The sequence below is a fragment of the Sus scrofa genome, chromosome 15 (assembly GCF_054392235.1).
Source record: "Sus scrofa isolate SSC_HxYL_T2T_F1_AM1 chromosome 15, Sscrofa_HxYL_maternal_Yorkshire_Landrace_v2.0, whole genome shotgun sequence".
NCBI lineage: Eukaryota > Metazoa > Chordata > Mammalia > Artiodactyla > Suidae > Sus > Sus scrofa.
The window spans coordinates 120,471,638-120,489,302 of NC_139397.1; the positions used below are offsets into that span (position 1 = coordinate 120,471,638).

General features: G+C 36.6%; 1 protein-coding gene across 1 annotated transcript in view; it reads left to right on the forward strand.

Annotated features, from left to right (window-relative positions):
- Positions 1 to 17,665, forward strand: part of BMPR2 (bone morphogenetic protein receptor type 2) — a 168,203-nt gene that overhangs the window by 123,709 nt on the left and 26,829 nt on the right. Inside the window, exons 4-7 of the mRNA NM_001204900.1 lie at positions 9,209 to 9,319; positions 10,356 to 10,447; positions 12,917 to 13,147; positions 14,016 to 14,130. Coding sequence (NP_001191829.1) covers positions 9,209 to 9,319; positions 10,356 to 10,447; positions 12,917 to 13,147; positions 14,016 to 14,130 — 549 coding nt within the window. The remainder of the gene's footprint in view (positions 1 to 9,208; positions 9,320 to 10,355; positions 10,448 to 12,916; positions 13,148 to 14,015; positions 14,131 to 17,665) is intronic.

Below are 17,665 nucleotides of genomic sequence, written 5' to 3' on the forward strand. Positions count from 1 at the left end.
ACCTCATGGTTCCTAATCGGATTTATTTCCACTGCGCATACGAAGGGAACTCCTAATAGTTTAATTTTAGTAGCGCACTTACAGTAACAGCACAGAAAACAGACAGACAACATTAGAAACATGTTCTTGCATGTAGGAAAACTCCACAAAATACAATGAATGGGTAAGATCTACTGTATGACAAAAATTGTACATACATCACTTAGTTCCTGTCAATAAAAATTTACTTGTTTTTAAAAAGTCCAAATACTCATATTGTCCAGAAACATTTAACAGGATTATTCACAGTTGTAATGAAATTGAACTTCTGAAAGTTGTTCACTGAAACATTTTAACTTGCATTTATGCTTTCTGTCTGCTCATTAAAAATTGACATATTGGAGTTCCCTGGTGGCCTAGCAGATTGGGGATCTGGCATTGTCACTGCTGTGACACAGATTCAGTCCCTCACCAGGGAACTTCTTCATGCCATGGGCATGGCCAAAAAAAATTACTTATAAATGAAAATGGAAAAACTGCCAATACCTGATTTCTGTCACCTATCTTTACACTCAAACTTGAATACTTTGGTATATACCTTTTGACCACATGGAGAAGAAATTGTCTGACATTCAGAACTATCAATGACAGAAAGGAGAGATAAAAATTATTTTTTGAGAATGAAATGTTTTCCTTATAGTAGATTCTTATGCACGTTCTTCACACATGTACCATGCTAGTTGAGTGTCTTTTGGCATACTTGTTGTTTTTTTTTAAGTTTATTAATATTTTCTTGTGCAATCCAATCTACCTTTAATTGTGTCCAGTATATTTTTCACACCATGCATTGTAGGTTTCATCTTTAGATCTTCATTTAGGGTCTTTCAAATATATAGACAGATTAGATAGATAGATACCCAGATGACAGTTAGATGATGCATATATACATACGGATAGAGATATATTCCGAATCTCTACTTAACCTTTTATACATATGGAAAACAGGTATAAAAACTGCTTAGTGCATTATCTGGTCATTGTAACATCTCTGTCAATTCTGAATCAGTTTTGATTAATTGACTTATGTTCTTACTATGGGTCATATTTTTCTACTTTTTTGCATGCCTGGTAGTTTTATTATTGGTTGGCATTCACTGTTAGTTTTACTTGACTTTTGGCCTACTTGTTACACGTTTTCATGGACCGCATACAGGTTGGTATCTTCAAAAAAGGCAAACCAGAAAGGCTTAATTTGCCTCCTTTACTAACAAGTACAGATTTGTTTTGACATCCTGAGCAATATCTCACACCAAATGCTGAAAGGGAAGTTTCGGAATCAGAATTTCATTGGACTCCTAATAATGTCTAATTTCATGGACCACTGCAGTACAGGCCTGTAATGATAAGGTTTCTGCATTAGAAGCAACCAAGGTGGATACTACAACATTTTTCTAATAAAACACACAAATTTTTGGAAAAGTCCCTTAGTGTTTTTTCTTTAATTCTCTTTTCTTACAGTTTACTAAATTTATATCAAGTTGGGCTATTTGTTTTTTAAGGAACTCCTGGGCTGCCAGTTTTAAAAAGCCAAACTAGATTATAAAAACCTTAACACGGGAATTCCCTATTGGCTCAGCAGGTTAAGGAGGCCATGTTGTCACTGCTTTGGCATGGGTTTGGTCCCTGACCCAGCAACCTCCTCAAGCTGTGGGCATGGCCAAAAAAAAAACCCATGGCACATTGACATCAAAAAGAGATAGCAAATGATGAGATGGAAAAATGGAAATCAGTTGCAATAATGTAGAAAAACTCAATGGTCCTTGAGAGTATCATCATAGACTAATTGAGATCTAAAACTATGGCACCAGTCATGTAGAAATTCACTCCAATATATTTAGTTTAAGAAGTCTGAAAAAACATACATCGTGGAGCTACTGCTTTGGCACAACAAGATCGGCAGCATCAGTGCACTGTGACACAGGTCCTACCCCTAGCCCAGCACAGCAGGTTAAAGGTCCAGTGTTGCTGCAGCTGTGGCTTAGGTCGAGACTGTGGCTCAGACCTGATCCCTGGCAGGGGAGCTCCATATTCTCTGGAGCAGCCAAAATTGAAAAAAGAAAATGTATGTGTATATATATATGTGTGTGTGTCATGCACACACATTGTATTTTTAAGAGCATTTTATACAAAACTGTTTAAAAGAAAACCTTTAATTGTAGATACTTACTGGCTTCTTTTCCAACTTTTTTTGATTACACATGATAATCATTTGTCAGTAGCACTGATAGGCAAGGGAAATTGCCTTTCTTTTGGAATAGGTGGAAATAAGAAGCTTGGTTTTGAGTTGTTTACATATCTGTTAAATATTTATTTGGGAATATAAAATATATTTGTCAAAAGAAGCTACATGTACGTGAATTGATTAATGGAGTATCTAATCTACATATTTCAGAATTCAACTGCTGTATCTCCGAATCAAAGAAATTTTCCTGGTACACATGATTCTTCCTACAACGCTAAACAATTATATCTGGTCAAGGGCAGGGATCGCTTTCCCTATGTTCCGTCTTAAAGGTTATTCAAAGCTTCTATGTTTTATTTTATTTTTATTTTTTCATCTTTTTAGGGTCACACCTGTGGCATATGGAGGTTCTCAGACTAGGGGTTGAATTGGAGCTATAGCCACTGGCCTGGCCTACGCCACAGCCACAGCAACGCCAGATCCAAGTTGAGTCTGCAGCCTACCCTGCAGCTCGTGGCAACGCTGGTAACCCACTGAGTAAGGGCAGGGATTGAACCTGCATCGTCATGGATACTAGTTGGGTTTGTTACTGCTGAGCCACAATGAGAACCCCAAAGCCTCTAAGTTTTATATCCTCAACACTGGTTTAGAGAATCTAAATTTGTTTCTGCCTGCCACAGATTCCATATTTAAGAATGTCTTCATTTAGACCAAATATAAAACATAGTACCTCACATTTCTATCCCTGCAGTTTTTCTCATGGATTTTCTACATCTGAAATGTACAGGAGAAGATATCACTTGTCTTTTATTCCAGGTAAAACCAAGACCTATCTTCTTATGAGGCACATTTGAATCACATCCCTTACAGCTACTGTCGATGGCTTAGTTACCGTTTTTCAGACTAGGCATAGCTCTTCTCATTTCAGCTCTTTTAAGTTTTCTTTTGATAGTAAAAGAGCATATAATAACTACAAAATCTATTGAATTCCACTGCAGAATAAGATGACCGTTGTGATTTTATGGATGCCCTCTATAAAAGATTTTGATCCCATTATTTAAAGATAGTAACATGTTTATTAATTTTGCTGAATAAAATAGAGATCTTTTGCAGAAAAAAAATCTACCTGATTGTATATTTCTGATGCTAGTCATTGCTTTGTAATCTGTAAATGTCATTAACAAAACTATCTACATATTAGATAATGCTGAACAGGCCATTGTTTGAACAGATACACACATGTGAGAACCATTCTTTGATTTACAACTGTGTTTATTCCTTACAGAATCTAATTTTTGCAGTATTTATGATCACTGCCAAACTTCTCATAAGTATCATCCCAGAAGTTTTGGTTTCATATCAAGCTGATTTATCTGCCTCACTGATTTTTCAGCAGCTCACAGCTATGTTGAACAGTTTAACTGTACTTAAGAACATCTTTTTTATGGTTTTGTCTCCTTCCCCTTATTCTCTAGTTCATTCTAAAAAAATCCTTTGATTATTTTTTGTTGAGGATTCTTCTAAGATGTAGAACATTCCTGTACATATGTCTTTGCACACTTTTGCATGTTTCTACAAAGTCTACAACTAGGAGTAGAATTACTTAGTCATAGGAGTAGAATTACAACTAGGAGTTGAATTACTTAGTCACTGGAGTAGAATTTACTACGCATGTTTCTACAGAGTCTACAGCTACGAGTAGAATTACTTAGTCATAGGAGTAGAATTAGTAAGTAATATCAATTTTAGTAGATAGAGCTAAACTATTTCCAAAGAAATTGTACCAGTTTGGATTATAAGCCAAAAAAGTATATGAGCATTCTCATTGTAGTGCTTTACTCATAATAATTATTCATGGAGTTTTTTTTAAAGGAGATTAAAATATGGTATCAATAATTAATAATTGAGAGAGTGTGGTAATAAAGGTCTTCGCTGCTTAGAAAGCTAGTGGGCATGGTCAAATAGTCTAAAATAAGGTAATAGATAAGAATACAAAGGTGTTGCTAATTATTTTAAATGTAAATGGACTAAGTATTCCAGTTAAAAGACAAAGATAGTTTGAATTGAATTAAAAGTTCATTGTTTTGTCTTTTTGCCATTTCTAGGGCTGCTAGAGGTTCCCAGTCTAGGGATGCAATCAGGGCTGTAGCCGCTGGCCTACACCAGAGCCACAGCAATGCGGGATCCAAGCTGCTTCTGCGACCTACACCACAGCTCATGGCAACGCTGGATCCCCAACCCACTAAGCAAGGCCAGAGATAGAACCCACAACCTCATGGTTCCTAGTCGGATTTGTTAACCACTGAGCCACGACGAGAACGCCTTGAATTAAAATTTTAAAACAGGAGTTCCCGTCATGGCGCAGTGGTTAACGAATCCGACTAGGAACCATAAGGTTGCGGGTTTGGTCCCTGCCCTTGCTCAGTGGCTTAATGATCCGGCGTTGCCATGAGCTGTGGTGTAGGTCGCAGATGCGGTTTGGATCCCATGTTGCTCTGGCTCTGGTGTAGGCCGGTGGCTACAGCTCCGATTGGACCCCTAGCCTGGGAATCTCCATATGCCACAGGAGCGGCCCAAGAAATAGCAAAAAGACAAAAAAAAAAAAAAAAAAAAAAAATTAAAACACAGTAGCATCAACATGCAAAAGAATGAAGTTGACCCCTACCTGTCACCATACACAAAATATTAATTCAGAATTGTTCTGCCACCTTAACATAAAAGCTAAAACCGTAGAACTTTTAGGGGAAGACATAGGGTTACATCCTCATGACTTTGACCTTAGAAATGTTCTTACACATGACAACAAAGCGTAGACAACAAAGGAAAAAAATAGATAAATTAGACTTCCTCAAAATTAAAAATATTTCTGCTCTAATAGACATATCAAGAAAAAGATAACCTATATGCTACAGCATGAATGAACTTTGAAAACATTATTCTGAATGAAATAAGCCAGACATAAAGGAACAAACTTTGCAGAGTTCCTGTCATGGCCCAGTGGTTAACGAATCTGACTAGAAACCATGAGGTTGCGGGTTCAATCCCTGGCCTTGCTCAGTGGGTTGAGGATCCGGCGTTGCTGTGCGCTGTGGTGTAGGTCGCAGACACGGCTCAGATCCCGAGTTGCTGTAGCTGTGGTGTAGGCCGGCGGCTACAGCTCCGATTAGACCCCTAGCCTAGGAAACAGTGGCTTCTCACTGTTTCCTACCATGGCAGAAAGAGAAAGTAATAAGCTCTCTCTTGTCTCATAAGGACACTAATCCCATTGCAAGCTCACTCTTATGGCCTCATTTAAACCTAATTATCTCCAAAAGGACCCATAAGTCATCACATTGTCAGTTAAAGACTTCAACATATGAGTTTTTTTCAGCATATGAGTTTTAAGGGATTGCAGTTCAGTCCATAGTACACACTACTGGAACCTATTAATAGCAGGAGAAACAGTGTGCTGGGGGTTGGTATATGAGAACTTTCAGAACTTTGCGTAGTTTTTCCATAAAACCTAAACAGCTCGAAATAAAGTCTATTTAAAATACTAAGAACAAGGCTGAGGACTGCACATTTAAACTTCAGAATGATTTTAAAATGGGTGACATATTCTTTGATATTCACTGCAATAGAATGCTAAAATTTTACAGGAACAGCCATGTCAAATCAGCATTCACCATGGAACACCTTTTGGTCTTTCTTCTGCCTTCTTTGAAATTCTCTTCTTTACGTGTCTCTGTTTTCCACTATATAGCTTTGTTTTTCCTTCTGCCCTCCGCTTTTCATTTGCTACCATTTCTCTTTTTGACCTTAACAGATCATAAGAATAAAATGTGAGCGTCCATATTAATGAGTCTATAATCTGATTGTCTTATACCATAATTTAAAGCTTCAGAGTTACCTTAAAAAAAAATACAAAGTATCTGTCAGTCAGTGATAATTCGTAGTCAATAAAGGTAAGATCAATAAGCACATAAATATTTGTGTTTATCTCACTATAGTAAAGAATCTATCAGAGTCCCCATTGTGGTGCAGTGATAACAAACCCAACTAGTATCTATAAGGATTTGGGTTTGATCCCTGTCCTCACTCAGTGGGTTAAAGATGTGGCATTGCCATGAGCTGTGGTGTAGGTCGCAGACACGGTTTGGATTTGGCATTGCTGTGGCTGTGGTGTAGGCCAGCAGCTGCAGCTCTGATTCCACCCCTAGCCTGGGAGCTTTCATATGCTGTGATTGAGGCCCTAAAAACCAACCAAACAAAGAATCTATCAATTACTATTTAGTTTGTGTGTGTATATATCTGTGTTTTCCGTGTGTTGAAAATACAGTTTTTCTTTTGAGTAGTCAAATAACTAAAATCGGTTATTTTTTCAAAGGTAAAACTCATATGACATAGAAATAACCGTGTTAAAGTGTGCCATTCGGTATATCCACAGTGTGGTGCAACAACCATCACCTCTATCTAGTTCCAGAATATTGTCATCAATACAAAAAGAAATTCTGTACCTGTTAAGCAGTCACTACAGATTTCCCGTACACCCTAACCCCTGGAAACTGCTAATCTGCTTCCTGTCTCTGTGGATTTCCTTGTTCTGGGTATTTCATCTAAATGGAATCATAGAATATGTGACCTTTTGTATATCCACTGTATGGATAACCAGCTTTTGTTTATTCATCAATTGATGAACATTTTTGTTGTTCCCACTTTTGGCTGTTGTGGTTAGTGATACCATGTACATTTCTGTAGAAATTTTTGCTGGAACACTTGTTTTCAGTTCTTTTCTGGTATATGACTAGGAGTGGAATTGCTGGGTCTTATAATGCTGACTTTAACCTTTTGAGGAACTTCCAAAATGTTTTCTACAGTACCCGCACCATTTACATTTCAACAATAATATACAAGTGTTCTAATTTGTCTTCACATTCTTGCCAACACTTTTTTCTCTTTTTAGATTGTAGTCATTGTAGAATGTGTATGAAATGTCTCACATTAAAATGAGGTTTTTTATATAGTTTCCTTATAATTTATTCTGTATGTTAAAATAGTAATATACAATTATTAATATGTTAAAGTCTATTAAAATCCAGTTAATGTCCAGCAGATTAAAAGAATATTATAGTGAGTCAACAGATCCTTCTATAAAAATAGTTTCACATTTTAATATTTAATTGTGCTTAATTTGACTGAAAAATACATTCATTTAGAACAGGAACGCCCATCAGAGAAACTCTTTGCCATGCTTGCTTTTGCCTTTGCCAAAGAAGCTTCTAGTTTGATACAAAATAATGTCCCAAGTGAGAAAGATTTAAAATACCATGTGCTTGATTTTGATAGAGTACAAATAATGATTCAGTAAAGATATTAGCAATCATCAGGCCTAGGTTGTGGTCATTATCAAGTATTGCATGAATACCTCCAGTTAAATGAATATGAACAGCTATTTCCTAGGATAATTCATTCCATTTTAGACAGCTGTTTATATTTATTTATTTATTTTTTTTGTCTTTTTGCTATTTCTTTGGACCGCTCCCATGGCATATGGAGGTTCCCAGGCTAGGGGTCGAATCGGAGCTGTAGCCACCGGCCTACGCCAGAGGCACAGCAACACGGGATCCGAGCCGCGTCTGCAACCTACACCACAGCTCACGGCAATGCCAGATCGTTAACCCACTGAGCAAGGGCAGGGACCGAACCCGCAACCTCATGGTTCCTAGTCGGATTTGTTAACCACTGCGCCACGACGGGAACTCCTAGACAGCTGTTTATAAACCATGAGTTTGTCTTCACGAAGAACAACTAATAACTGCTGTCCTTGAACACACACTGACTGCATCTTGTTATTATTTCTAGCCACAGGTGCATATTTTGTCATGAAGACAGTTATCATATCCCCTCAAGTTTTCTCTTTTTCCATGTTGGACTCTTAACTGTTCTTTCTACCCATCACATTTCACAGTTCTTAAACCTTCACTATTCTACTTGCTCTCTTCTAGATGTGCTTCAGTTTGTAGACAACCATTCTAAAGGGTGTTTCTCTAGATATGATCCAATCCACAGAATGTAACTAACACATAAAATGTTCTAACCGGCCTGTGATTTAGACATGTGCATTCTCTTTCTGCAAGTGAATAAGCTTAGGCTTAGACAAAGAAATATTCTGAAGGTCATAGACTGTGTGGAGGAACTGAATTTTAAATCCAGTTGAGGTTTAACTGTCTGCAAAGCTATATACTCTTTTCATTAGTAATCATAGTATCAATATGGATAAACAACTGTCGTTTATTTCATAGGTGGACTCCTGCCTACGCCCTAACAGAAGACTTGTGAGATAGAGAGTACTGTTTTTCAAATGAGAGAATTGAATATCAGAAAAGTCAGTTATCTAAAGGCTACTGAGAGAGTAGTAATAGAGTGAAGATTTAAAACCAAACGTGAGGAGTTCCCATCATGGCCCAGTGGTAACGAACCCAGCTAGTATCCATGAGGATGTGGGTTTGATCCTTGGCCTCTCTCAGTGGGTTAAGGATCCAGCATTGCCGTGAGCTGTGGTGTAGATTGCAGACGCAGCTCGAATCTGGCGTTGCTGTGGCTGTGGTATAGGCTGGCAGCTGCAGCTCTGATTGGACCCCTAGCCTGGGAACTTCCATATGCCGTGGGTATACTCTCCCCACCCCACCCCCATCCAAAATGTGATTCCGAGGACTGTTCTCTTAAATATTATACTGTTCTGTTTGTGCTGGTCCATGATGTAGTAGATTTCAGTAATTAGGAACACAACTACCAGGAGTTTCAGTGTTCTAGGTCTATACAAAATAATCCGTATGATTAAATATATATATATATATAAATTGCAACTATTACAAATTTATTAATTTTTTCATTTCCTTTGATGTAAAAACATTGTTGATTTGACTGCATATGGAATCATTCTGTCGGTATTTAACAAAATAATCCACAAATGAGGGATGATTTTATTTAAAATTTGTTCTCTTTTAGGTCCACCTCATTCATTTAACCAAGATGAGACAATAATCATTGCTCTGGCATCAGTTTCTGTATTAGCTGTTTTGATAGTTGCCTTATGCTTTGGATACAGGATGCTGACAGGTAAAAATATAACTTTTTGTTATTTATTAAACATGGCATTTAATCAGAGTTCATTTTCTTAAAAAAAAAAAAAAAATTGTTGTGCTAAAAGACATCTCTGTGCTGTTGTAGCCCCAGAGCCATCCTTCTCTCTTAACAAACTTTCTTCCCCTTAGTTTCTGTGAAAGATTTCAAACATATGCCAAAATACCTCTCACTCAGCTTCCATGATGATCACATCTGTGTATCATCATTATTCCCATTCAGTACACCCTTCCATGCCACTGGATTATTTTGAAATAAGTCACAGGTATCACTTACTTGTAAATATTTTAGTATCATCTCTGAAATATAAGGACTTAAAATAACCACAATACCATTTTCACATCTAAAAGTAATTCCTCAGTATCATCTGAAGTCCAATTGGTTCTAATAATCCTTAGGTTTGATGAGCTTTTTAGAAAATTAGCACCTATTCATTCATTTGAATGACTTTAATAAAAACTTTTTTAATGTTTCTGTAGTATTTCTTAGGGTTTTATATTGGGTCTGCTGCTGGAACCATCATCTGAAATTCAGCTTTCATCTTAATTTATGGATGATTCCAATTTATATATATATATATATATATATTTTTTTTTTTTTTGTCTTTTCTAGGGTCATACCCGTGGCATATGGAGGTTCCCAGGCTAGGGGTCCAATCGGAGATATATCTGCCAGCCTACGCCAGAGCCACAGCAACGCAGGATCTGAGCCTCATCTGCAACCTATACCACAGCTCACGGCAATGCCGGATCCTTAACCCACTGAGTGAGGCCAGGGATCGTATCTGCATCCTCATGGTTCCAAGTCGGATTTGTTAACCACTGAGCCACAGTGGGAACTCCAGTTTATGGATGATTCCTAGTTTAGTAAATAGTTTTATTCCCATTCACATTAGGCATAAGCCTTGCTGTCTGTCCTTCTGTAGATCTTCTTTTTAACTCTAATAGATTGTAATAAAGATTTTCATTTTAAGGAGCCACACTTTAGCAGCTTCTTTTTGCAATTCCGATAGGAGATCGTAAACAAGGTCTTCACAGTATGAACATGATGGAGGCAGCGGCATCAGAGCCCTCTCTCGACCTGGATAATCTGAAACTGTTGGAGGTAAGATTGTTCTTAGATTATGGGCTGCTTTTTCTTCTCTCATAGTATATATGACACAGTGATTTCCTTAGTTCACTAAATCATTCCTTTATTCAATGAACATTTATTATCAATTTTAGGCCAAGGCCTATTCTAGGCACTGAGAATACTGGTGAACAATACAGATGTCCCTCAGGAGGCTTATATTCTAGTGGGAGAGAGTCTACAAGTGGGTAAATAAATGAAAGTACAGTTGACCCTTGAACAACATGGGTTTGAACTGTATGGGTCCACTCATACATGGATCTTTTCAATAGCAGATACTATAGTACTATACTACCCACTGTTGCTTGAATCTAAGGATGCAGAACTGTGGTATGATACATAGGATTCACATATATATGGAGTTTCAACTCTAAGTTATATATGGATTTGGGGCTGTATGGAGGGTGGGTTCAAAGGTCAAATGTACATTATTTCAAGTAGTAGTAAGTGCTGTGGAGCAAAATAAAACAAATGAGATTTTTAAAAGTTAGGGAAAAGGGTTTATTAAAATATATTAGAGGAGTTCCCATCGTGGCTCAGTGGAAATGAATCTGACTAGCATCCCTGAGGACGCAGATTTGATCCCTGGCCTTGCTCAGTGGATTAAGGATCCAGCTTTGCCATTAGCTGTGGTGTAGGTCACAGACACAGCTCGGATCCCACCTTGCTGTGGCTGTGGCATTGGCTGTCAGCTTCAGGTCCTATTTGACCCCTAACCTGGGAACCTCTGTATGCTGCAGGTGTGGCCCTAAAAAAAGAAAAAAAAGGAAAAAGAAGAAAAAAAGGTCTTACTGTGATATATGTTTTTATGGTCTTTATTAGGATCAATGAACTATATGGTCCACAAACAGAAACTATTAAATAATAGAATGATATAATAGACTATCTAAAATGTTTTAAATTTAAGAATCTTCTGTTTAGAAGAAAAGCTTAATAAAAGTTAAAAAAATTCAGTGAAGGTATTTCAATACACAAAAAAATTGATAAACAGCTGTTATAAATCAACATGAAATAGTCCATTAAAAATAGACACGAGATGAACTGTCAATTCACAGAAATGAGTATGCCTAATAAATGTATAATAAGATGTCTAATTTACTAAATCAGAAAAAATAGTAATTAAAACTATTAGATTTCATCCTGGACAGAGTAAAAGAAATATTCCCAAACATTGCTGATTTAACTTATATTGATACAACCTTTCTAAAGGGCAATCTATCTGTTAAATTTTAAACTAGAAATAGTGAATGAAATATAACAAATATCTTTAAATCAACTATTGTAAATTCCCTAGACCATTTTCAATAAAACTTTAGACAAATTCTAGAAGCCAAAAATGAAGAGAACAGTTGCATCTTGTTGGGGTTTTTGGGGTAACTTTTTATTGTATTGTATTTTACTAGATATTGTGAATGTTTATATTGTGGAGACCCTGTGTTCTGTTAGGTTCTTCTAAAGTATGTTCATTTTATTGTTTTATTAGGCGATTAACTTGATTGGACATGTTCCAAATCATCTCTCTTTTTTTTTTTTTTTTTTTGCTTTTTAGGGCCGCTTCTGAGGCATATGGATGTTCCCAGGCTGGGGGTCTCAGATTGGAGCTATAGCCACTGGCCTACACCACAGCAACGCTAGATCCAAGCCAAGTCTGACTTACACCAAACTCATGGTAACACCGGATCCTTAACCCACTGAGCGAGGCCAGGGATCGAGCCCACAATCTCATGGTTCCTAGTCGGATTCATTTCCGCTGTGCCACAGCGGGAACTCTGTAAATTCATCTCTTGAGTGGAAGTTTATTTGCTTTGTCTTTAGCTGAAGTCTATCCCATGCATTCTTTGGGGTCCCACTCTCTTGATTCTCCTTTCTGGGTTCTCCCTTCATTTTTCAGCAGCTATGGTTGCCCAGATTCTGTACCGTGGTTCCTTGGGCCAGAAAGAGTATAGATTTTCCATTGTAGTTTTAGTAAATTTGTTTGTTCATTTGTGGTATGGAATAATATCTTTCTTCAAAACAAATTTACAGCTGATTTGCCGGGGTCAATGTAAAAGTTCTTTAGGTGAATGACCAATGTAGGTTTCAGCCTGCCCATAGGATAAAAGCAGTAAAAATGGATAGCTCATCTTATGCCATTCCTTTCTTCTAAGTGTTGACTCCTCTCAGCATCTACCTACTTTTTTTCATTCTCTAGCATTTTTAGTTTTCTTTTTAAAATTTTGTTCTGTGTTTATAGTTGTCGTCCATGGGAGGGCTAGGTCTGGTCGGAGTTCCTGAGGCATGTCATGTAAGATGCTGACTTTATTAGTTTCTTGATAATACAGTAATTTAAACCAAGCAATATAGAGGTGGTGTATACCTATGGATTTATACATTATAATGTAATATATTTGATTGTTCAGTTGTGATATGAAATAATACATTGCTTTCTTCAAAACAAATTTACAGCTGATTGGCCGTGGTCGATATGGATCTGTATATAAAGGTTCCTTAGATGAACGTCCAGTTGCTGTAAAGGTGTTTTCCTTTGCAAACCGCCAGAATTTTATCAATGAGAAGAGTATTTACAGAGTGCCTTTGATGGAACATGACAACATTGCTCGCTTTATAGTTGGAGATGAGAGAGTTACTGCTGATGGACGCATGGAGTATTTGCTTGTGATGGAGTATTATCCCAATGTAAGTTTTTCACAAATGCTAAATGACATTTATATGTAGTCAGATTTGCAGGAGGACCCCTGTTATAAAGAATATTGCTAGTTTGCAAAGTGATTATTAATGGTCTACAGTGAGATAAGGATCTTAGACCAGAATGTGATGGAAACTGTTTAATTCCTCCCTCTCTTTTTTTGTCTCTCTCTTAGTAAGACTTTCTTAATGAAGGAAGCAATACTTTGGAAGGCAGCTATGCTAACCACTATGCCATCAACACCTCAAGGAAGCAATACTTTGATTGACATTGATTCTTATGCACATTCCTTATCCCAGACTGGCAAAAATAGTTTGTGGAGTAGCATTGACACATATATATTTTTATAGGCCTTTTGTTTTCTATTTGTAAAACAAAATAGTGTAATTTGTATTTGTACTGGTAAGAAATACAGCATAAAGTGTAGGGAAGACTTTTTTTTTATCCTCTATTAGTTGATAAATCAAAAAAGTATTTATTTATTTATTTATTGGTCATGCCTGTGGCATATGGATGTTCCGTAGCAAGGGATCAAACCCACCCCCTAGCTGCTGCAATGAGAACACCAGATCCTCAACCCACAAGAGTGTGCCATAAGAGAACTCCTAAAAGAAGCCTTTAAAATTAAGTAACTTTGTAATTTTTAATATTGGAGAAATAAGAATCAATAATATTTAAGTTTTCCTTTCCATCCTCTCTTTCTCTCTCTACCCACAGAAATATATTTCTTTAAGATTCTGAAATGTCATAATTCATTAGATCTCCATGAAATCCTAACATATGCAGATCCTTTTTATACAGCTGCTAATTTGTCTCATGTTCTAGTTAATTAATTCCCACCCCCCTTTTTTTGTACAGGGATCTCTATGCAAGTATTTAAGCCTCCATACAAGTGACTGGGTAAGCTCTTGCCGCCTGGCTCATTCTGTGACTAGAGGACTGGCTTATCTTCATACAGAATTACCTCGAGGAGGTAAGACACTGAATAGAGGATCATGACAACCATGTGGGGCCAAAATTCATATTTTCATATCTTCAAGTAAAGGTGTTTTTTATATCCTAACAGATTTATTATCAGCCAGTTGTTCAAAAGATCTAGTATGAGAAAACATTTGAAATTTAATAAGGAAAATAAGAAAAAGAACTTAAGCACTCCAGATGGGGTCATAGATTCCACTGCGATTTTAATTAAAACTCTGAACATTTTCCTTCCTATAAAGATACATGTATGGGGTTATTTTTCAAAATGTTCTTTTGGTGTTCTTGCTGCACAGAAGTGAGTTAAGAATCTGACTTCAGCATCTTGGGTCGCCCAGTGCAGTGGGTTTAAGGATCTAGTGGCAAAGGTTACAGTTGTGGCTCAGATTCAGTCCCTGGCTGGGAAAATTCCATATGCCGTGGGTGCAGCCATTAAAAAAAAATGTTCTTTTGATTGTAAGAGTTCTCAGACCCTTTGAAGTCCATCTGTGGACCTAGGTTACAAACCTCTTAGGGTGTATTCTATTTTTCTTGCATTTATTTTGCTCATTTAAATAAACTACAATGGATTATCAGTTCTTTAGTTTTACATTACATGAATTCCATTGATCTTTAGAATAAAACCAAAAATTTTTCTTTTTTTCGTTTTTGGTGTGCTTATAGCATGCGGAATTTCCTAGGCCGGGCATCCGTAACTGGAGCCACAGGAACCTCAAGCAGTAACAATGCCAGATCCTTAACTGCTGGGCCACCAGGGAACTCCCAGGTGTATCTTTGAATAAATCAGTGCTTCTCTTACTTATATTAGGTTTGTCTGAATCTTATGATGGGGGTAGAAAGTAACAAGTTTCAATGAGAATGAAATCTTTTTTTTTTTTTCAAGTAAGAATGTAGGGAGAGGTAGTAAGAATCTAGAGAGAGTTAGTCTCTTTATATATAGTTTATGTTTTTAAGGTCCCCTTATTGTCTGTCAAGCTATATTCGATCCTCAGAGAAAAGGAAAAGGAAGAAATTGCCCCCTTTTGCCTCCAGCAGTTCCACTCCTGTGCTTATGTTTTGTTTCCCAGAACATAGTCCATGCTTTCCTACCATTTTTAACTGTAAGGAATGCTTGAATATAATTTGTTTTTGATTTTTTAGTGGGGTGCATCACTGCCTCATAACACTAAGTTCTATAACTAAATAGGAAGAAGAGAATGAAGGTATGGTGAGGGTCAGTATTTGCCAGTGTGTCAGAACTGTGTGATTGTGTTCTTTGCCATAACTACAGTTTTATTCAGCCTTTATGCACATTTTTACTAGTATTTCGAAGGGTATTTTTGTATATTTGCCTTTTCACATTGTTTCAAAATATACCTCACATTGCGGGCACCTCTAAATTAGCTTTGCTGTGTTTGTGCTTTCATCCTTACAGCATTTTCTTGTCATCCATTTTTTTTTTCAGTTTCTCTATGTAATGAGAATTTTCAGTGTATCACTTTTTTAAGATCTTTGTTCCATTTTATAATAGCATGGATCGTCTTTTCTTTTCTAGCTGCTGCTTCATATATAAATAACTTTTCCTGAATAATTTATCAGTTCATTTATCTTGAGATCTTACTTTTGCTGAATACAGAATTGACCAATATTATTGCCTATGCCAGCAACTTAATGCACTTACTTTAGTGCTTTGGCACTAAATTTAGATTGTGTTTTCTTACACTTAAATATTATAACTTCTTTAAAGAGCTGGCATAGCACAGAACTTAAAATACCATCCTAATCCCCCTTTTCAAGGCTTGCATGATTCAGCAAGGTTTCCAGTCAAATATTGGCTGAAAAGAATGATTGTCATCAAATATGAGTTTTATTTATGCACTGGTATTATTCTAAAACATGACTTGATATTAATCACTAAATAAGTTAACCTTTTTAAAAATCAACTATTTGTATGCTATTTATAAAACAATAGTATAATAACTATATGGATTTTTGGTTTTACCTAATTATTAAAAAGTATTCCATCTGCACTGTCCTATTTCAAAACATTTAAAGTATTCCCCCTTTTTTCAGAGAACTCTGTTCTTCCTGGTATCTTCAGATAGAACTTTGTGTTTTAGCATAGAAATTTTTTAGTAAGGAGTAATATTATTATTACTTATTCAGCTATTTTTTACATCAGGAAAAAGAGCAGTTGAAGCTGTTTGTTTGGTTCTCCCTATGAACGTTTTTCCTAATGATAATGTCAGTATAACATTATCATGAAAAAAATCTAGGAAAGAAAGAAGATAGGTAGATTACTCAAGTCTTACCAGAAATTACTATTAACTACCTTAGGTACATCTTTTCAGGTCTTCCGCTCTACATGTATGTCTGTGTGTATAAATATTCACAGAGAGACTATTTTTTGTTCAGGTTTTATTTTTTAACATAATATTGTGTCCCACTTTCCTGTGGGTAATTGCCAATTGCTAAATGTAGCACTATTGCCCAGGGCAAAATTATTACATGTTCTGCCCCTTTTCCTGAAAACCATAACCCCCTCCCTCAATTAAAAAAATTAAAATGAATATTGAGGGGAACTTTGAGGTGAAAAGAAGTCTCAAAAGGACAGTATATAGTTCTCCCCTTTGCAGTGGTGATGAATCCTATCTTGTCTCTTCTTTTCTCTTCTTTTTCCTTAATTCCTCTCTCACTACTTCCACCTTTGCTTCCTCCCTGTCCTCTTTTCATTTTTTTTCTTTTTCTTTTTTATTATTTTATTTGTCTTTTTAGGGTTGTACTCGTGATACATGGAGGTTTCCAGGCTAGGGGTTGAATCAGATCTGTAGCCGCCCACCTATGCCATAGCCACAGCAATGCCAGATCCGAGCTGTGTCTGCCACCTACACCACAGCTCACAGCAGTGCCAGAGCCTTAATCCACCGAGTGAGGCTGGGGACCGAACCTCTGTCCTTACAGATACTAGTCAGATTCATTTTCGCTGAGTCACAATGGGAACTCCTCTTTTTCTTTTTTTAAAGTAGCAGAAAGTATTACCCTGTTTTCCCTCTAGCCAGCTGTCTCGCTAACTCATTACACATTCTTTGCCTTATTAACCTGGTTTTCCTAATCTGTGAAATAGTTTAAGTATGATTTGGTGTTACTATACAAACATTTTCCAACGTCTCTGTAAATTTTCTTATATAAATATCAGCTTGAGATTATACCACATATGCTTATGTTGTGATTTTATCCAGAGTAAGAAATGCAGCTCTTTTAGGGGTTGAATGAGCCATGTTAGTACAGTCTTTGGATGGCTGAACCAGGAAGTGGGAAGAGGAGAAAATAAGAAAGAAATCAACTCTTAGAAGACAAAACTTGATAACTGCTTTTTTTCCTTCCAACTGTGGTATTGCTCTTTTTTTTCTCCGCATTTCAAATGAATCATTATCGTCTATCTTTGGTTTCATTTTTGGCGAAATTGCCGTCCTATACATGTTAATGACAGAAATAAATACAATCTTTTTTTGTGCCTTAATATAAATTCTCAGTGAACTTATCATTGACTT